This window comes from Salvelinus alpinus, chromosome 30 (assembly GCF_045679555.1).
Source record: "Salvelinus alpinus chromosome 30, SLU_Salpinus.1, whole genome shotgun sequence".
Taxonomy (NCBI): Eukaryota; Metazoa; Chordata; class Actinopteri; order Salmoniformes; family Salmonidae; genus Salvelinus; species Salvelinus alpinus.
In genome coordinates this window covers 46,451,372-46,472,779 of record NC_092115.1, presented here as the reverse complement: position 1 = coordinate 46,472,779, position 21,408 = coordinate 46,451,372, and the positions used below count along the sequence as shown (strand labels likewise).

The 21,408-nt window shown below is 40.8% G+C and overlaps 2 protein-coding genes across 4 annotated transcripts; both read left to right on the top strand.

Annotated features, from left to right (window-relative positions):
- Positions 1-417: 417 nt before the first annotated feature.
- On the top strand, positions 418-16,006 carry LOC139559843 (death-associated protein kinase 3-like). 3 transcript variants are annotated; one of them, XM_071376217.1, is made up of 11 exons: positions 418-530; positions 1,893-1,999; positions 8,714-8,935; positions 9,589-9,727; positions 11,971-12,100; positions 12,431-12,479; positions 12,591-12,617; positions 12,912-13,064; positions 13,296-13,341; positions 13,564-13,775; positions 13,945-16,006. In XM_071376217.1, exons 2-11 carry the CDS (start codon positions 1,938-1,940, stop codon positions 14,258-14,260), a joined length of 1,356 nt encoding a protein of 451 aa, XP_071232318.1. In that variant the 5' UTR covers positions 418-530; positions 1,893-1,937; the 3' UTR covers positions 14,261-16,006. The 3 variants fall into 3 exon arrangements, with proteins under 3 accessions (XP_071232318.1, XP_071232317.1, XP_071232319.1); XM_071376216.1 differs by lacking the exon at positions 418-530 and adding an exon at positions 599-699; XM_071376218.1 differs by lacking the exon at positions 418-530 and adding an exon at positions 741-834.
- A 339-nt stretch (positions 16,007-16,345) lies between these two features.
- LOC139560288 (uncharacterized) lies at positions 16,346-19,848 on the top strand. Its single transcript, XM_071376930.1, has 7 exons — positions 16,346-16,482; positions 16,755-16,941; positions 17,083-17,259; positions 17,462-17,558; positions 17,797-17,950; positions 18,108-18,133; positions 18,282-19,848. The coding sequence occupies exons 2-7, from the start codon at positions 16,786-16,788 to the stop codon at positions 18,302-18,304; spliced, it is 633 nt and encodes a 210-aa protein (XP_071233031.1). The 5' UTR covers positions 16,346-16,482; positions 16,755-16,785; the 3' UTR covers positions 18,305-19,848.
- Positions 19,849-21,408: the final 1,560 nt, after the last annotated feature.

Below are 21,408 nucleotides of genomic sequence, written 5' to 3'. Positions count from 1 at the left end.
TTTCTCATTTGTTAGTAGAAGAAAGAGCAGAATCGAGACAGGTCTCTCTGATAAGAGCTTTAGACTGTAAACAAAATGACTCATTCTTTAAAATTAAATAATGAAATGTCCAATATGCTTTAGAAAATCTCTTGTCATTATCAAAACAAAAGAATAATAGAACAATAGTCTGTCAGAGGAGCTGAAGAAATACTACATTCACTGACAAGATTCATAAGATTGGAAGATACCAACCAATAATCATTTATAGATTTGAATTGTCTGTCGCTAGTTGTAGAGTTAAACCAATAACATTTTTAAAGTTGGATTCTGAGAACGCCAAATATCGGAAAGGTGAAAGTTGGAGCAGAAATGTATAATTAAGTTATTTAAAAAATGGGCTGAATGCCTGGTGGGATACCTATCCATCCAGTCATCAGGAGCCCCTCATGCCATATGGTCCATCCTGAAATGGAACATGCTGTAATTATCTTTAACCACCTTTGACTCCGGAGACGAATGCGGGACCCGTAGCCAGTTAACGTTATAATGTAGGTAGCTATCTATATTATTGTGATTAAATTACGTCATTTAAAAAAATAAAAGTGCCATCGTGTCGTTTTACACAAACGTTAGCGTTTGCTTCGAATCCCGACCTTGTGTGTGACAAGCACAGCTAGCATGCAGCGATTGCTAAATTGTATGGCTAGACTGGCTAATGTAAGTTAGCAGCTAGCAAGTTAACTAGATACAATGTAATAGTTTTGTCAAATTGTTACAATAGCTTAAATGTTATGAATAGTTATCGATTTGACCCATTGTCATATCAGTCCGGTGTTTTAGCTAGGTTTGCTGGTGAGTTATTTTCTTCTGGACTAAGTGGACAGACATAGTTCGCTTGCTTGTTACAGACGTTAGCTAGCAAGATTTGTTTTGCTTGAAACAAAATCGTGGGCCTATTTAACAAATCTAAATGTTTTTTTCTTGATAGCAGAAGTTAGCAAATGGTTATCCAATGTCATGTTAAAACCGAATTGAGAGCCTTTAATCAGCTAGGTAGTTGATGGAAGAATATGACGTAAGTAGGACTGACTAATGCATCGACATCAGCCTGCTGTGTTGACTTCGGCCAAGTATGGACAGCCACTGCTGGTGTTGTTGAATCAAATTGTATTGGTCACACACACATGGTTAGCAGATGTTAATGCGTGTGTAGCGAAATGCTTGTGCTTCTAGTTTCTACAGTGCAGTAATATCTAACAAGTAGTCTAGCAATTCCCCAACCGCTACCTAATACACACATCTGAAGGGGGAATGAGAATATGTACATATAAATATATGGATGAGCAAAGGCAAGGTGCAATAGCTGGTATAAAATATAGTATATACATGTGATATGAGTAATGTAAGATATGTAAACATTATTAAAGTGGCATTATTTAAAGTGGCAGTGTTTAAAGTGACTAGTGATCCATTTATTAAAGTGGCCAGTGATTGGTCCTCAGTGTAGGCAGGAGCCTCTCTGAGTTAGTGGTTGCTGTCTGGTGGCCTTGAGATAGAAGCTGTTTTTCGTTCCCAGCTTTGATGCACCTGTACTGACCTCGCCTTCTGGATGGTAGCGGGGTGTACAGGCAGTGTCTCGGGTGGTTGTTGTCCTTGATTATCTTTTTTGGGGGGGAATGTGCGCACGGTCATAAATCCATACTGTATGTGTTTGTTTGAGCTGATTTTATTATCACTGCCACCTAATGTTGCTGTAACATGTCTATAACAATCAATCCTGTAGTTCATTTAGGCATTTCTGCTCATGTCAACATCACATTCATCTGTCATTGTTATGATATTGGTCTTAAACCTTTGTGCTCTTTCTCTGGTAATTACAAAAAAAAATTGCCCCCTCTTCTGTATTTCAGTGTGATTCAAGACACAGCTTCTCTCAGCAGCAACCCAGTCAGACCATGGCTGGCTTCAGGCAAGAGGATGTGGAGGTGTTCTACGATATGGGGGAGGAGCTGGGGAGGTAAGTTCTGACATCTGTAGGGCTAACTGAGAGCGCACAGATTCTTCTGCTTTTTCAAGATCGGACGTGATTGTGTGATACTGTTTTGCTGGATGATACTAGCCTTGACTTGATTCAGCTTGCCCGGTGCATCAGTGGGTAGAGTTCGCACTTCAGGGCAAGTGAGGTAAACTCTAAACCTGGCCTACCCAGCACATCAGACAATTTCAATCAAGTATGCCTACTAATGAATATGTTTTGAATGAGGTGGCAGAATAATACCGATCTCTTATCACCTTTTCGTTCTCGCTTGCATGTGAAGTGAAACACAATTTCTCCAAACAATCTTTTTAATATAGAATCCGTTGTTTAACTCTCATAATGATATACCAGTATAATACCACTTATTTAACTTGAAAATGCATAGCAGGAGGAAACCATGCATTGGCACATCCCCAGTGTATTTGTGGAACTGTTTATTAAACTGCATTGCACTCTGCCTTGTTATACAAGCTCTGTTTTTAGCAAGTCCTTGTAAACTAAACAGAGCTAGAGCAATAGAATGAGTCATGTGCTTGTAGAGGATTAAAACCTGTGCTTTATCTCAAATGGCACCCTATTCCCTTCATAGCGCACTACTTGAACATAGTGCTTTATATGGAAGCAGGCTTTTTTGCTACAGTGTTGCAGCAGAGGAATGACATCATTGTGTTGGGTACTAACTTCTAAACTTGAAGTATCCTTATTCATGTTACCGTATTAGAACTGAGGGTATGGAAATCTACTGAGTGGGAAAGGGGAGTGCAGGAAGAACATGTTATTGTTAAATCTCAGGTATCCTATGGAGAGGAGAAGTGCCACAGTCTGGTTTCAGTCAACAGATAAGGTAGGACAGCCATGAGTTGGGGAGGAGTGAGGCATTTATTTTCTCTCCATGCCTCTAGGTTTAGACTTACTGTGAGAGGAGGGGAGACTGAGTTTGCTCAGGAAACTGCAGGAGTTAAAGTTCTCCTGCGACGGATTTCCATCATATGGTTTCTGGAGAGGTTCTTTTTGAGAGCAATGTAGATCTGCAATAAAAATGTTGGGGGGTGACATGGCCTAATACAGAGAAGCTGTTCTACAAAATATATTCCCAAATAAATGTTTTCTCAAGTATTTTATTTTCTCTGTTAAACTGTGTACACTGAACTGACATGCATGATTGTTACTGACACTCAGACACTCAACGTTCAGATGAAGGGAATTAAATAGTCTATAATACGCATCTCCGCGTCGCTCAATTCAAACAGTGGTGTGTAGCCTACAGGGAAACATGTATTCTGGCAAGCAGTCAATGCACAATAATTCTTAATGCAATCACAAGAAAACACTTTTAAAAGCAGTTTTGGCAAATATAATTTGAAAGCAGTTTTGGCCTTTGTTAGTAAAAGAGGGGATCACAGTTTTCCATTGCTACCACATTTATTTCTCTACTCCTTCAATAGCGTAAGTGGTATGGTTTGACAAATGCAGTGACAACAGGAGTTTCAAGCATGTTAGGGGCAGCTGCATAACAGAGCTCTTAAAGGAGCAATGGCCTCTTAAAAGGGCAATGATATAGGCCTACTTCGTAATAGAAACAACAACAAAAAATGTGGGTAGTGAATAATAATTATTCATTAATAATAACAATCAGGATGTTGTGTCCAGTGGGGTAAATGCAAAGGGACAAACGCCATGCTTTAGCCTACGTACATTTATCTATTTAAAAAAAAAAATGCTTTATCTAATAAAGCATACGTGGTCGCATTCCCATTGTCTTGTTGTTTTGGTACATTTTCATCTCCAAAATGCAGCCCTCTCAGCCTCGCTCTGTGCTTTCTGTGGTGGAGGGGCAGACGGAGAAAGTACTGAGTGTACACTACCAGTCAAAAGCTTTAGAACACCCCCATTTTTCATTTTTTATAGAAATTTAAGCAGTTCAAGTCCAGTGAATAACCTGAAATGGTACAAAGGTAAGCGGTAAACTGCCAGAGGTATATATAATTTTTTTTTTTTTACTGAAAAAATAATGTACATTTCAGAGTTATAAAAAAAAAAAAAGAGGCCTTTTTCAGGGAACAAGTAATGGGTTAACAACTTACAGCTGTTCTGCAGCAATGGAAGTAAATTAAGCCTTGTAGGTTGATGTTAACAAGTCCTTCAGGTCTCCCAACTTTTGTTGATACAAACCCTTACAATCCCTCTGTCTGTATAAAAGCAGTGTTGGAACAGACTGTGTTACTCCACCCTTTTAAGCATTATTTGGACAGTATTGTACTGCAAGAAAGTAGTATATTGCTATCATAATGGCGAGAAAAAGGCCATTAACAAAGGAAGACAGATAGACCATTATAACCCTTAAAAGTTGAGGTCTTTCCTTTAGAGAAATTGCAAAGAAAGCCAAGGTGAGTACAGTTTCCTACACCATCAAAAGGCACTTGGAAACTGACAGGAAGAGGTCTGGCAGAACCAATGCCACAACAGAATCAGAAGACAAGTTTCTAAGAGTCAACAGCTTGCGTGATAGGCGGCTCATAGGACGACAGCTTCAAGCACAGCTTAACACTGGTCGAAGTAAGCAAGTCTCAGTTTCAACTGTGAAGAGAAGACTTGGAGCTGCAGGTTTGACAGGTCGAGTGGCAGTAAGAAAGCCATTGCTAAGATGGCAAAATAAGAAAAAGAGGCTTGCCTGGGCCATAAAGCACCGCCAGTGGACTACTGAAGACTGGAAGAAGGTCTTACGGACTGATTTAATAAAAAATTGAAATCTTCGGTTCATCACGCAGGGTTTTTGTATGCCGTCGAGTAAGCGAAAGGATGGTTCCTCAGTGTGTGACACCAACTGTCAAACGTGGAGGAGGACGTGTGATTGTCTGGGGCTCTTTTGCTGGATCCAGAGTCGGCGACTTGCACAGAGTGAGTGGCACCCTGAACCAAAACGGCTACCACAGCATTTTGCAGCGCCATGCAATACCCTCTGGTGTACGCCTAGTTGGTCAGGGGTTCATCCTACAGCAAGATAATGACCCAAAACATACCTCCAGGCTATGTCAGAACTACCTTAGAAGAAAAGAACAAGACGATAGGCTTCAAATCATGGAATGGCCAGCACAGTCTCCAGACTTAAACCCTATGGAGCTGGTTTGGGATAAACTGGGCAGAAGGGTGAAAGCAAAGCAATCTACATGTGCAACACATTTGTAGGAAGTTCTGCAACAGTGTTGGGAAGAACTTTACGAACAATATTTGATTTCCATTGTAGAAAGAATGCCACAAGTGTGTTCGGCTGTTATGTCTGCAAAAGGTGGCTACTTTGATGAATCAAAAATGTCGATTACATTTTGTTAAACAAAACACGATTCCATTATTTATTTTTGGTCTCCAATTGTTTATTTGTTCTATGCTTTAATTTCAGAGTACATTAAGACATTAAACTGTGTGAATTTCAATAAAAACTGGGAAAATTGAGGTGTTCTAAAACTTTTAACTGGTAGTACAGGTGTCGTTGATCTTCTCTGTGGTTGTACGTGATTGGCTCAGGGTGCTGTCACTCATGAGGACACTACGTCCCCGCAGCACCTGCTGGGAGAGCGAGCCAGCAAAAGCAGGGTGCACCTGATACAATGATTGTTCTCGATTATATTGACTGATTGGTTCTGTATGGGGTGGCTAAAGCCCCTCTTCGGTGCTCCATGGATTTACAGTAGAAGTTCCCGCCCAAGAAGGCTCATTGTCATTGGCCAAAGATAAATCAACGTTTTATGCCCGTTAACTCTGGACTGATGTGTCAACTTCATCCAGAACTCAGATTGGAAGGCGTGGGCTTACTTGAGAAATCTTGTTGTAATAAATATATAAGACAAATTCTTCATTCACAAAACCAACTTACACCGAGAGGAAAGTTTTTCTGGAACATGCTTATTCCTGACATTGTCTGGAAAAATGCATGGTTAAGGACTTACAAATACTGTATACCAAACAAAGTTAAGGAAGTGTCACGTTCGTCGTCCTCCTCATCTGAGGAGGAGTAGTAAGAAGGATTAGAGGACCAATGCGCAGCGTGACATTGTTACTTTTATTAACGAAGAAGACTGAATAAACTTACAAAACAATAAACGGACAAACGAACGAAAACGCAACAGTCCCGTATGGTGACATACACAAAGACACAGAAACAGGAACAATCACCCATAATACAAAACAGGCTACCTAAATATGGTTCCCAATCTAGAGACAACGACAAACACCTGCCTCTGATTGAGAACCATATCAGGCCAAACACATAGAAATAGACAAACTAGACATACAACAGAATGCCCACTCAGATCACACCCTGACCAAACAAAACATAGAAACATACAAAGCAAACTATGGTCAGGGCGTGACAGGAAGTGCATTTCAAAATTTTACATAAGATATATCCATGTAATTCTATGATTTCCAAATTTGTGGCTATTGATGATATCTGCGTTTTCTGTGAAAAAGAAGGTGAGAATCTGTCTCACTTGTTCTTTGAATGTAAATTTGTGTCAGAATTTTGGGAAAACCTTGCAAAGTACTTATTTAACATTATGAACACTGCCTATAATTTTAACATAAAATATATAATATGTTACTATTGCAATGATAACAAAACCACTGAAATTATTGTATTTTTTAAAATTCTTGTTGCCAAATACTTTATACACACACAAAAATTACAAAATTCTATACCAAAATTACAAATTTTTCTGATTGAATTTAATTATCTTATTAAAACACTAACCCTAGTGAATAACAACAAGAATAACATCTTCATGAATCATTATAATAAGATATTTTTTTATGAGTGAATATAATTGCACTTAAATTGTTTATTTTTTGTATTTTATTTGTATTTATATTTTTTGTATGTTTGAGTATTGTTAATACCTGTGTTTGGTTTGCTAGACATGTTTGATGTAGCAATGTAAGTTGATTTTTGTATTATGAATAAAATAAATGTATTACATTTTTTTTATTTTTATAATAATAATAATTTGGGTCAAAATGTGTCAACTTCATAGCTAGCTAGTTATTTACCAGGCGCTGTTACCACGTCTTTAAGCTAGGTAGCTTAGTTATGTCCTAGAAAATAATTTTCTACCTTTTAGTATTATGAAGGAAATGTGTAGGGAACGCCTGGTGCTCATTATTCACCTAAACTTGAAAATATGTCCATCCAATAAAATAAAGCAATCTGGAAAATGAGATTCAGGTCGAGTGGTTGGTGGTGGATCATGTAGCAGCTGCTAACATCTGTTTTGAGCCTATAGGATATTATAGCTAGCCTACCTAACGTTACATGTATTATAGTTGATGTTTGATGGCAGACTGTATTACGCATGGAACCACATGTAAAATAAGGGTTAGTTATACATATCTTTGATGGAACTGTGCAATAGATTAAGCAAGAGAATAGCGTTATAAACGTTGCATGTTGTTAACCGGGCCCCTTTATAACAGGCAGGCAGACACATAATATTGCAGACAGATTACTAGCTCGTTTACACTAGAAAAGTCTGCTGGACTACCGTGGTCTTCTGTGCAATAAGAGCTAAAGATATGGGAGGTAGCCATAAACTGATAATAACTCATGTTATAACGTTTGTGTGTGGCTCAACTCATTTATGGGATTCAATGTGTAGTCAGTGTAGTGTACTGGTTTCGATGCCTATGAGCTTTGTTGATTGATTTTGCCCCACCAATATTTTCTTTTTAAAACCACCCCTGTACATTTTATAGCCACTATTTTGCATCAGTCCAATATTTGTTTTCAATGTTTCACCAATATGTTATTTCACTAATTTCTGGAGGTGAAAATTATATTCTAGATGGTTTCAGCTTCATTTCATTTTCATTCATGTTGGAGTTAGAATGTCCTTTTTAAAAAGCTTCTCAGTCCTTCTACATAACAATGATCCCAGGGAGGAACCCGGACCCCCTAAGAAAAGGGACTGGAATTGGTCAAACTCAGTTAAATACATGTACAAAATTATAATTTTTCCCTAAAAGCATGATGGTCATAGGCTTTCTTACAGGCCGGTGACATCACGACTTCCCATCAAACCAACTCCTTGAATGCCCTACTCCTTGAAATTTGCAGTTGTCTAAAAAACACTACTTTGCTATCAATTTTTTTTTTTGCTTTAGTGTGCACTTTACTGTATATATACTTGGAATACACTTTTGAACAGTAAAAGTTCAGTCTTTAAGTTTCAGTTATGGGATTTATTTTTGTTTTAACTCCTGGGAAAGGGCTTGCAGACATACATTAAATGGCAGAGCAGAAAATTCAGTTCTTTGCAGACACACAATAACCCAAGACATTCCTTTAGGAACGGATTCACTCTCTGGAATGCAGCCTTCATAGCTTCTTCTTCCTATAGCATTACCATGCGCTAAATCAAATGTTGGGTGATTTTAGATAATTTTTTTGTCACCCACTTTACATTTGCTTATGGTCTTCATCTTATTACATCAAAGTTATGAAACTGCCAGCCAGTGTGTTGCAATGCGGCCACTGAACACTATCCTATACAATCTGTAGTCAAGATTGGTATATTGCTTCAAATCGGGATTTTTCTAGATGAGCTATCTGATTGTGGCCCAGTCACTCTTTCTTGTGTATTATATGTTCATGTTTTACTTTGTATCGTCATTCTCATGATGTCATTTCCCCCCTCCCCTCAGCGGACAGTTTGCCATCGTACGGAAGTGTAAAGAGAAGCCCTCTGGCTCTGAGTACGCCGCCAAATTTATCAAGAAGCGTCGTCTGTCGTCTAGCCGCCGGGGCGTTAGCCGCGAGGAGATCGAGAGGGAGGTGAACATCCTGAGAGAGATCCAGCACAGCAACATCATAACGCTACACGACATCTTCGAGAACAAGACCGACGTCATCCTCATCCTGGAGCTGTAAGGGAGACTAGATGAGACCAGGGTCATATTCATAAATAATGTCAGAGTAGAAATTCTGATCTAGGATCAGTTTTGTCTTTAAAATCACAATTTTATTTTTTTATTTTATTTTTATTTTACCGTTATTTTACCAGGTAAGTTGACTGAGAACACATTCTCATTTGCAGCAACGACCTGGGGAATAGTTACAGGGGAGAGGAGGGGGATGAATGAGCCAATTATAATTAATTACATAGGGGTGGCAGGTAGCCTGGTGGTTAGAGCGTTGGGCCAGTAACCGAAAGGTTGCTAGATAGAATCCCCGAGCTGACAAGGTAAAAATCTGTCGTTCTGCCACTGAACAAGGCAGTTAACCCACTGTTCCTAGGCCGTCATTGTAAATAAGGATTTGTTCTTAACTGACTTGCCTAGTTAAATAAAGGTGAAATATATATATTTTTAAACAGACAGGGGGACGTGATCCTAGAACAGCACAATACTCTTGAGACATTTTATACATACGGCCACAAACCTGGGTTTAAATTAGCCTGTGTGACATTCTGTTCCTGCTCTCTTGTAAAGTGAAAAATCCCAAAACATCCTGATGTGGTTCTGTTGAGATGCTAGTTGTGTATGTTGTTTTAGATTAATCTGTTTATGTTGTGTTTCAGGGTGTCTGGAGGGGAGCTGTTTGACTTCCTGGCAGAGAAGGAGTCTTTAACAGAGGAGGCCGCCACACAGTTCCTCAAACAGATCCTGGATGGGGTCCACTACCTGCACTCCAAATGCATAGCTCACTTTGACCTCAAGGTACACACACACACAGATCCCGGATGGGGTCTACTACCTGCAGTGCCCGCACTCCAAATGCATCTCACACTTTGATCTCAAAGTGGACCGTAGGCTGTGGAGCTGGGTAAGCCAGGGTCATGTTCAACGGAAAACGTTTTGCAATGGAATACACTTCTTATTCTTAAGTCCAGGTAGTCTCTAGTGCCTAGTGAACACCATCCAGGCTGATGTTTTCAACAGTCATCCTTTTTAAACACTTACACTATATATACAAAATTATGTGGACACACCTTCAAATTAGTAGATTCGGCTATTTCAGCCACACCCGTTGCTGACATTTGTATAAAATCGAGTACACAGCCATGCAATCAGCCATGCAAACATTGGAAGTAGAATGGTCTTACTGAAGAGTTCAGTGACTTTCAACGTGGCACAGTCATAGGATGCCATCTTTCCAACAAGCAGTTTGTCAAATTTCTGCCCTGCTAGAGCTGCTCTAGTCAACTGTAAGGGCTGTTGTTGTGAAGTGGAAACGTCTAGGAGCAACAACGGCTCTGCCGCAAAGTGCTAGGCCACACAAGCTCACAGAACGGGACTGCCGAGTGCTGTAGCGGGTAAAAAATCTTCTGTCCACGGTTGCAACACTCACTTCCGAGTTGCAAACTGCCTCTGGAAGCAACGTCAGCACAATAACTGTTTGTCTGGAGCTTCATGAAATGGGTTTCCATGCCAGAGCAGCCACACACAAGCCTAAGATCACCATGCGCAATGCCAAGCGTCGGCTGGAGTGGTGTAAAGCTCGCTGCCAGTGGACTCCGGAGCAGTGGAAATGCGTTCTCTGGAGTGATGAATCACGCTTCACCATCTGGCAGTCCAACGGACTAATCTGGGTTTGGCGGATGCCAGCAGAACGCTACCTGCCCCAATGCATAGTGCCAACTGTAAAGTTTGGTGGAGGAGGAATAATGGTCTGGGGCTGTTTTTCATTGTTTGGACTAGGCCCCTTAGTTTCAGTGAAGGGAAATCTTAACACTGAAGAATACAATGACATTCTAGACGATTCTGTGCTTCCAACTTTGTGGCAACAGTTTGGGGAAGGCCCTTGACAATGCCCCCGTGCACAAAGCGAGGTCCATACAGAAATGGTTTGTTGAGATCGGTGTGGAAGAACTTGACTGACCTGCACAGAGCCCTGACCGCAACCCCATCTAACGCCTTTTGGATGAATTGGAACGCCGACTGCGAGCCAGGCCTAATCGCCCAACATCAGAATGGAAGCAAGTCCCCGCAGCAATGTTCCAACATCTAGTGGAAAGCCTTCCCAGAAGAGTGGAGGCTGTTATTTACATTTACATTTAAGTCATTTAGCAGACGCTCTTATCCAGAGCGACTTACAAATTGGTGCATTCACCTTATGATATCCAGTGGAACAACCACTTTACAATAGTGCATCTAACTCTTTTAAGGGGGGGGGGGGTTAGAAGGATTACTTTATCCTATCCTAGGTATTCCTTAAAGAGGTGGGGTTTCAGGTGTCTCCGGAAGGTGGTGATTGACTCCGCTGACCTGGCGTCGTGAGGGAGTTTGTTCCACCATTGGGGTGCCAGAGCAGCGAACAGTTTTGACTGGGCTGAGCGGGAACTGTACTTCCTCAGAGGTAGGGAGGCGAGCAGGCCAGAGGTGGATGAACGCAGTGCCCTTGTTTGGGTGTAGGGCCTGATCAGAGCCTGAAGGTACGGAGGTGCCGTTCCCCTCACAGCTCCGTAGGCAAGCACCATGGTCTTGTAGCGGATGCGAGCTTCAACTGGAAGCCAGTGGAGAGAGCGGAGGAGCGGGGTGACGTGAGAGAACTTGGGAAAGTTGAACACCAGACGGGCTGCGGCGTTCTGGATGAGTTGTAGGGGTTTAATGGCACAGGCAGGGAGCCCAGCCAACAGCGAGTTGCAGTAATCCAGACGGGAGATGACAAGTGCCTGGATTAGGACCTGCGCCGCTTCCTGCGTGTTATAGCAGCAAAGGGGAGACGAGCTCCATTCCCATGATTTTGGAATGAGATGTTTGATGAGCAGGTGTCCACATACTTTTGGTCATGTAGTGTACCATGATAGTATACTGTTTAGGATATTATAATAATAGTAATAATCATTCAGGTTAGCTATTTATTTTCAACATATGACGTTGTTATTATATTTCAAAACATCTGTAGTGTATCCATTCTCTTCTAACTTGAATTATGGAATGCTTGTTTGTTTTTGTTGCAGCCGGAGAACATTATGCTGCTGGATAAGAATGTTCCCAACCCCAGGATCAAACTCATCGACTTCGGCATCGCTCATCAGATCAAAGCTGGGAACGAGTTTAAAAACATCTTCGGAACGCCAGAGTTCGTTGGTGAGACCCTCTCCTACCGCTCAAGACCAAAAGAGCCATGAACTGTTTTTTTTACCGGCATTGGTACGGCTTTTATTTTCAAATCGATTCTTTTCACTTCGGGTTTGGATTCCCACGGGGGAAAAAATAATTCCTTATTCCTATTTAAGACATACAGTATCCATAAAATGTCTATCCAGAAATATGTTATTGTTATGGTATGCCCACATGGGGAAAATATTCCTTGACATTTATCTTATTTAGTGGAGGTCTGTGTGATATCCTTGACGACCACCTGGGTTGAATTAAAGCTTTAAAGCGATTCTGGTGATGATGCTGCTTGTTTTACAGCTCCAGAGATAGTCAACTATGAACTGCTAGGCCTGGAGGCTGACATGTGGTAAAATGGACTAAGATCATTTAAATGTTTTTTATGATTTTGAGAATGTTTTCTTCTTATTGTTTCGCTCTGAGGGTAAATCTCACTAAGTTTTGTCCCTTTTGTCTCCAGGAGTATTGGAGTTATCACATACATTCTGTAAGTACTTGTTCACATTATAATGGTTATCTCTTTTCATACAGTCAGTTGAGTGATTTTAAACAGTGTTAAGTTAAATTATTTCAAATATACACACATTTTTGCATTACAACTCTAGAAGTGACACGTATTTCTCAGTAATTCCATCGTCAAAATGATGTCATAGCAAGTAAGCCAATCTCCTGTGTATAACGTTTGGCCATGACCGGAAAGATGACACGATACAGTACGTCTGTTTTACCTCCTGTTGAGGGTTCTTATTGCGTTCTCACCATGCTGTCTGTCGGTCCTCAGGTTGAGTGGTGCCTCTCCGTTCCTGGGGGAGACCAAGCAGGAGACTCTGACCAACATCTCTGCAGTCAACTATGACTTTGACGAGGAGTACTTCAGCAGCACCAGTGAGCTGGCCAAGGACTTCATCAGACGCCTGCTGGTCAAGGATCCCAAGTAAGCCTGGTTTTACGCTGGACGGAGTACGCCAGGGAATGCTTAAAATAACATACACCGGAACCGTGCACTCTGTCTGTCTTTTTTTAATAGCATATTATCTCAGGGACCCCTAGCAAGAACTAAAGGTCTGTACCTTTTTTGCACCAACTGCATATACTAAAGCATAAAAGTCAGGAAGAAATGAGTCGTTGATTTTCATCTCTAATCATTGACAAATGCTTCTTCCAGGAAGAGAATGACCATCGATGACAGCCTTCAGCATCCCTGGATCAAGGTAGGTACCTCTCACTACCTTTCACCATTTCATACATACTGTACCTCACATATCAGTAATCCCCCAAACTATATCACTAACCCCCCCCCCCCCAAAAAAAAAATATATGCAACTGCTGGCTAATAGCACCCATTATACTGGGTGTTTTTTGGCCAGACAAAATAATTGAGCACCCCCCCACACACTTTTATCTACTATCCATTAAACCCCCTCTCCTCCCAGGTGATCAAGAGGCGGAACGTGCGCCAGGAGGAGAGCGGAAAGAAGCCGGAGCGCAGGCGCCTGAAGACGACGCGTCTAAAGGAGTACACTATCAAGTCCCACTCCTCCATGCCCCCCAACAACACCTACGTCAACTTCGAACGCTTCTCCCGGGTGCTGGAGGAGATCGCCGCTGCCGAGGAGGGGCTGAGAGAGCTGGAGCACAGCCAGAGGTAGGGGGGGAAGGAGGGGGGGGATAAACGGAGGGATAGATGGATGGATGATTCAATGAATGGGCGGATGAATTCATTTGTGATTATTAAAAACAACATATAAAGCCGTTCTAGTTGGGTACAACAATACATCTATCCATTCATTCTAACATCCCCCTCTCTTCTGCAGGTCATGTCAGGAGGACGTGGCTGCTCTACTCTCTATCTATGAGGAGAAGGAGGGCTGGTACAAGAAAGAGAACCAGAGCATCGCCAGCGACCTGGGTCACATCCGCCAGGCTCTGCAGGGTACCCAGGCCCAGCGCAGACAGAGTCAGGAGGATGCCCGCGTCGCCATGCTGGCCGCTAACGCACTCAAGAGAACGTTTGGGCGCCTGGAGAACCGCTACGAGGTCCTGGCGGAACAGGTGGCGTCGGAGGTGCGCTGGGTGGAGGAGCTGGTCAGAGGGATAGAGAGGGAGAAAGACGGGCTGGTCATGCCCTGAGACCTGGCTCCAGCTTGGCTTGTAGAATAGTCCTGAGCCTGGCCTGCCTTCTAGAACCACTGACATTATTCTCATAGAATCACTGACATTAGTCTGAATCTACACTCTTCAGTTTCTTCTTTCTATGGCGGTCTGGTCATGGCCTGTATAGGGCGGTCTGGTCATAGCCTGTAGGCAAAGTCCTACTGGGCTGGGGCTGGAATCACTGAATGACATTATTCTAGTTCTCAGCTTACTTCCTACTATGTCCGTGTCTGTGTGTGTGCCTGGTACAGTCAGGACAGTACATGTACACCAGCTGTCAGAGTTTTTCTGGTGTTGGTGTGGTTGTTGGAATCACTGACATTATTCTGCTTCTGCACTCTCAGCCTCTTCTTTCCATGTCTGTGTCTGTGTGTTTGTGGCACGAACAGGGCACATATTTTACACCAGCTGTCATCAGATTCAGAACGAGGGTCGAGAGTTCTTCGGGTTAGAGAAAACGCTGGGGCCCCCTGATCATAAGCCCTGCTGCCCCTCACACACATTTGATTGGGGAAAAAGGTTACTCCTCCTGTATCACTTTGTATGGAGAGAACTAGCAACGCAGAGTCCTTGTGAATATGTTTGGTCAACTAAATACGCGTTTAATAATAGATTTTCTAAATGAATGTTTAATGTCGAAGATAAGGATTTTGATTGTTATACGCAATACTGACACATTGTTTGTAAAATACGCTGTTCGTTTTTGCAGTATATTTGGTTATGATTTGGTTTTCTGCATCGGCAATCATTTTCCTAAAGAGTTTTAAGCTCCATAGTTGAAGAAATACATGGTATATGCACCTGTGCGACAGCCTTAGTCTGGCTTGGTATGCCAATTTCAAGTAAGCAATATTCTCGCCTCATAACATGTATCATTCACAGCTGACTGTTATAAGTAACAACATAGTACAAATTGCACAGAAATAACAGGAAATTCATGTCGATGTATTATAGGGAGATCCCAGAACTTCATCTTATTGACACACATCTATTCTATACCATATGTCACTCAGCTGACTTGTGCTGTGATGCAAATGAAACAAATGCAAATACTATAGCAGTCTTACCTAAGGAGAGAGTAGTCTTAAGATATATAGATTGTATAAACCTGTTTTGCTATTTGTACTCTGTGCCTGGATATAGAACACCTTATTGCCTATACATAAGCAAAAGCAAATATGTAGTAATGGCTAGACATGTTAGTGAAAATGCAGGCTTAGTGACTGTCCCTCAAAACGCTTTGGGCCAGTTTCCTGGATAAAAACATGCTCAATGGAAGTTGTCCATAGAATTAGGTTTTTAGCCCAGGACTAGGCTTAATCTGCGTCTGGGAAACTGCCCCGTTTAAGTACAACTATTGTGCATAAGAATCTTACCAAATTATCTGCATGATGTTAAACAATGTAAAGTATAAAACATGTTTGTTTTTTCATTACGACCATAATAACCCACACACTTTAAGACATTCCACGAGTTAGTCATGAAATCTATGCATCACATTCCATGTTCACCATAGAACTATAGAACCCTATATACTGTGTAATTCCCTAGTTTAATATTCTCATTTGCACTTAAGAATACAGCAGTGTTCCAAACTATCTCCCATTGAATTATTTTTATGTACGCAAAACGTATAATTGGTATGTATTTATTGGTTTGAACAATGACAGTTTTAGACAGGTTTGTGTTTTAAATAAACAAGCTTAAATACATGTAGCTTAACTTTCCTTGTGTATATTTATTGTGTCCATTGAGATAAGAGTTTACCTTTCAGGTCAAATGAAGGAATGTGGAAAATAATTCAGGGAAAAGTTATTACAACTTAATAAACATTTGACCAGCTAAAATCGAATCCTTATGGGCCCTGGTCAAAAGTAGTGCACTAGATACAGAATAGGGTGCCATTTGGGATGTATTTGATCTTTAGGTGATGTCATAGGAGTCTACAACCATTTGTCAGGGAAAGTGTAGGCTTATTTCTACAAGTAGTTGGCATGTGAACAACCTTCTACAAAAGGATTTGTTTAAAAAGTAGTGAGATGGAATGTGCAGTGATGAACGCGGCGTGTACTGTACACTCGTCCTGGCATGGTAAAATAAACAGAGAGGCTGCTATGATTCTTCCTCTATAAAAGCATTCTAACTAAGAAGTGGCGAAAGACTGGGTATTGGTTTTAAAAGAGGATATTTGGACAAAGGTAAGTGAGGTGTTTTTGTTGAAAGAGGACTCTGCAGTTCAACGGAAAACCTTACAATATACAGGACTTCTTCAGCCTGTGTAGCATGAGTCGTTAGGCTCAGTTGATAAAGACAAGTGTAAACTTATCTGGACTTCTGAGATTCAGAATTCTCATTTTTTTCCCCATCACAGTGGACACAAAAGAGTCCTTCCGCCTGGAGCTTGTACAACTGCTGTCTGTCTCTGTTGTCAGACATAACCGACAAGGGATATGATCTTTGTCATTCCCAGCGCAACCACAGCTCCTGCTCCCTTCAACACCATGGCTCGTTCCAAGAGTTCCAAGTCATCCGGGACCTGCTGTAACCTGGTGATGGCACTGCTGACCTTGTGGTCCATGGTCTCCCTCATCGTTATCGTGGTGTGGGCCACCTCTCCTCACATGAAGGGCGTGGCCCAGTGCGACGTAGCTCAACAGGTGTGGACCACAGTTGTTTAGCATACTTGTTTAGCAGTATGGTGCCCTCCCTATCTGGGTACAACCCAGGGTACACTGTACAAGAGCTCGAGCCAGGGCTTACTGTGAGCTTACCGGTACAATCTTAACTCTGTCACACAGTCCCTGACGGAGAAGATGGAGGGGGCAAAGGTTGTGTGGGAGAAGGAAAAGCAGGCCTTGCTGGAGTCTATAAGGCTGAGCCAGGAGAACCAGACCACACTGCAGCAGGAGATGGAGGTTGTCGCTGAGACACTGAGAGAGAATAACGTGTCCCTGAGCCTCAGCCTGCAGGAGAATGTGAGTGTAGCCTCCAATGTCATTTTAGACATTCACATGTTTGACATCCTTGTTCATGTTCAGAATACATAGATTATAGATTGTATGCTGTTCATGTTCAGGATACAACTCCTTGGAATCAAAACTTTTGGTCAAAACTATCTATTCTAAAACAACATATCCATGTAGATTGTCAGTGACTGTAGATTTGCTTTGTATACAGGCGATGCTGCATGCGAATGAAACAGCACGAAGGAAGGCTATTTTCCTGCACAGAGACACACAGAGAAATATGTCCCTAGATCTGAGTCTACAGAGAGGTACGTTATTACTGGATCAAAGAATAAATATATATATACATGTATTTTTTAAATTTGTGCCTTTATTTAAGCAAAGTCCCATTGAGACGGAGTCTCTTGTACGAGGGAGACCTGGCCATGAATCATATCACTCACGTGATAGCGATTACAGAATAACCGAGATATCTTACATTATAAATGTTATTTTATGACACTGGAAGATGTTGTTTAATAATGTTCCGTTTTTTTATTACTGTAGACCATTTTGAGTGGTTACAATTCAACTTCACCCAAGCTGTCCACCAGTCCCACTCCTGCTCTGCTTCATGTGATGCTTCAAATAGCCAGGCGGTGGCAGCAACAAGTCAAATGAAAGCCTGCGAGTCCAGAAAACACTATATGGTGACACAAATGTGAGTATACAGCAGCTCATATGTAAAAATATATATAAATACAAAAAACTAAACTAAAAACTGTAGTTGTGCTGTAGACACCAGCATTCCTGTTATTGTTCAGTTTCATTTCCACTAAACAAAGATCTTAAAAAGTACATTATGTTTTGTATTACAGGGAAAGAAAAGGTTGCAAGATCAATGGTAATTCACCACAAGAATCACTTCTGTTTATTGCTCATACACACTATGATTGATAACCTCATATATGCAGGCTTGTATCAAACCAACATGGCATAATAGTTTGCAATTGCTTTAGTTTATACTGTCGTTTTTCCCTACTTTCTCTCAGGATTGTCATCCAGAGCTTTTTGACTGTGAGGAGAGAACAAGGATGGCCTCATTGTTAATCTGAAGGGTTTATTAATTAATGTGATTAACACATACTTGTTTCACCGTGCTCTGTGTGTACTGTTATATATGATATTTTTCTGTAGGGTTGGAAACATGTTGCACTGCTTTGCCATGTGTCTGTGTTGTTATTCCTCTGTGAATAAAACACTCCTGGGGGTAGATCAGCTTTAATATTACAGATAGATGGTGGGTTCTATCAATGTCATTGTCTGTATCATTCCTAATCCCCCGTGTATTTTTCACAATACAGTATTACACTCATCACATGATTGTGATGGAATAACATGTAACATTTTCCAGCCATGACCAGAACCCTATGTGGGGCGGCAGGTAGCCTAATGGTTAGAGCAGTCCCACTACATTTTGTCAACACTGGCAAACGTCCATCTCTGGAATCCCATTTCCCGACTACCTGAACAACGCCTTGGACACTCACTTATGGTCCACGTCAGGCAAAATGCGTTGCCATCCCTTGGCAAGGCATACATCTCTCACTGAAATCATAACACAACAACATTTCCCAAATGAGAAATAATGTATTGATGATACGTTCCCCAAAGAACAGGTCATCATATCACATGAGATATGCCGTGTAACGTTAGGCCTGTATATCATTTAAAATGCAAGTCATCACTATAAATACTTCAAATACAGGCTGAAAAGTAGAACTATTAACTTAATTAGATCAATAGATTAAACACCATCAAAAGACGATCCTTTGTTTTACTTACCTATTATCTCTATCAACTAAGCGTCATCATTAATGAAAATAATAACTCCAGATTAATATGAAAATAGTGAGGTTAACAGACTATTTTGATGGTCTGAGTCATCGGACGTTAAACTAGCTAAAGTTACGTTACTTCGTTAACCTGTGTCAGTGTCAAAACACCAGTTTACTAACGCGTTAGCGTTACCGTAGCTACACTGTAAACCTTGTTAACCGAACCGTGCTAACATATTAACGTTACTGTAGCCTAATACGGTGATCTTACCTGCTAGATATTCCGATCGATGATGATGATCAATGAAAACTCAAACAAAAAAATGTAGCTAATCTAAAGAAAATAAACATAATTCGCGAACAAAATTACCTAAAAGAAAATATATTTTTCCATCGTCCTCTTGACGAGAGTTTAAAGGTCCCGCCATACATAGCTCTATCCTCATTGGTGAATTATTGTTTACTGTCGACTCACGAGTGTCAGGGGGGCCAAGCAGTAACCGAAAGGTTGCAGGATCGAATCACCGAGCTGAAGGTAAACATCTGTCGTTCTGCCCCTGAGCAAGGCAGTTCCCCGGTAGGCCGTCATTGTAAATAAATATATATAAATATAAGAATATATTTGTTCTTGCTTTTTATTTATTATTGTCTCAGACACTAATGTTTAATCACTAGTTTGTTACAGTTACAGTAAATTCCTTTTAATTCCTTTCCTATTTTGGGTTTCTGCCAAAATATTTAATGTTGTCAACTTGTCTTGAAATAAAGGAAAATATAATTGCGTTGTTCCTAAATTCAGTGTAATGTGCTACATATGCCATGAATCAAAGGGCGCAAAACCCGACGATAGAAGTTGTGTTTTGGCTCAACAGTTGCATTAGCGTCCCGGTAGAAACGTTAAGACTTCCGGTCTTCCGATTTTGCCTTCACAATAAAAGTCTGCGGCAAAACGCTGTGTATGACATGAAATCAATAATTGTGTGCAGCTTTACATAGTGCATAATGTTAAAACTAAAGAGAATTACTACTCCATATAAGATAAATAATATTATAAGGTGGAGCACATTGACTGTTCCTAGGCCGTGGAGCTCATTGACTGTTCTTAGGCCGTCACTGAAAATAAGAATTTGTTCTTAACTGACTTGCCTAGTTAAATAAAGGTAAAATAAAAATAAATAAATTGGTAAATGTTTGGATCTTAAGTAAATGAAAATCATATTCTACAGACCCTATTGATGTCGCACTAGACTAGAGTTTATAGATGGTGTTATTTCTTGAATGACTGTGGTCTAAATACCCAGCAGCCCTTTCTACTCCACCCACTCCTTTGGTCCCAATGCAACAGTGTGTTGCATTGGGACCAAAGGAGTGGGTGTAGGTCTATAAATTACATATTGGCTTATAGAGAAAAAACTATTCTAGTAGGGTCTGTATGGTGTTATTTCATGGGACTCTGAGTGTTGCTGGCCTTTTACTGTGGTCAAATAGCTTAATAATGGGGTGCCTGGACACTATACGGTAAAAATATAGCAATGTACAGGAAAAATGATTCTTTGTGATGATGTAAAAGTAGGGAAAGAAGTACTAAGTAGGGTCTGTAGAATGTATACTGTATGGTGTCATTTCATGGGGCTCTGAATAAAATGGAGTGTTGCTGGCCTTTTACTCCATCCATTCCATTGGCGGCCACATTGCGAATCACTGCATATGGAACACATATTGGCTTATAGAGCAAGAACGATTCTGGGTGCTGCAGTAAAACTGTAATATTATTTAAGTGCCAGCTGATGGGTCATAAATTGTGGATGGGCTTCCCATTGTATTAAAACGGGTAAAGTAGGTTTATACCACCGGAACACACTTGGCCCAATGGGCAATCCGCAAGCAGTTGTCTGGACGTCACAGAAAAGTGAACATTCACACAGTTGCAATGTATTTTCTACGAACCGATATAATATCAATATCGAATCGAAAATGCAACTGATATTGATTTTCCATATTTGTGCCCATCACTAATTGAATGTATGTATTTGATAAGGGATTGCTACAAATTAATGTATCATAAAGTGTGTTAGACCATAAATGTTTTGCTGAAACATTTTATGAAATGAATTAAGTATGACCATGAATTTTAACTGACACATTTGATACAATTGGTGGCTGAAGTGACTGTGTCCCTATAGCCTGGTTGCTGTTGATTTATGTTTAAATTGTAAATAAATGAGATTTTTGTTTTGACAAATATTTTTGCCTTATGGGTTTGTTATTTGAGTGCTGATAGTTTAGTGTGTATAGGCATTGACTTCAGGACCATAGATAGCACCGGGTCATTTGAAGGTGG

What these genes read in the sequence shown, in the direction of transcription:
- LOC139559843 (XM_071376216.1), top strand. Translation starts at nt 661, where the DNA reads ATGCAGCGATTGCTAAATTGTATGGCTAGACTGGCTAAT. An exon ending in TAGCTCACTTTGACCTCAAG is followed by an intron (nt 9,728 to 11,970) that starts GTACACACACAC and finishes TTTTTGTTGCAG; the next exon opens with CCGGAGAACATTATGCTGCT. An exon ending in CTGCTGGTCAAGGATCCCAA is followed by an intron (nt 13,065 to 13,295) that starts GTAAGCCTGGTT and finishes TGCTTCTTCCAG; the next exon opens with GAAGAGAATGACCATCGATG.
- LOC139560288 (XM_071376930.1), top strand. Translation starts at nt 16,786, where the DNA reads ATGGCTCGTTCCAAGAGTTCCAAGTCATCCGGGACCTGCTGTAACCTG. An exon ending in GCCTCAGCCTGCAGGAGAAT is followed by an intron (nt 17,260 to 17,461) that starts GTGAGTGTAGCC and finishes CTTTGTATACAG; the next exon opens with GCGATGCTGCATGCGAATGA. An exon ending in AAAAGGTTGCAAGATCAATG is followed by an intron (nt 18,134 to 18,281) that starts GTAATTCACCAC and finishes ACTTTCTCTCAG; the next exon opens with GATTGTCATCCAGAGCTTTT.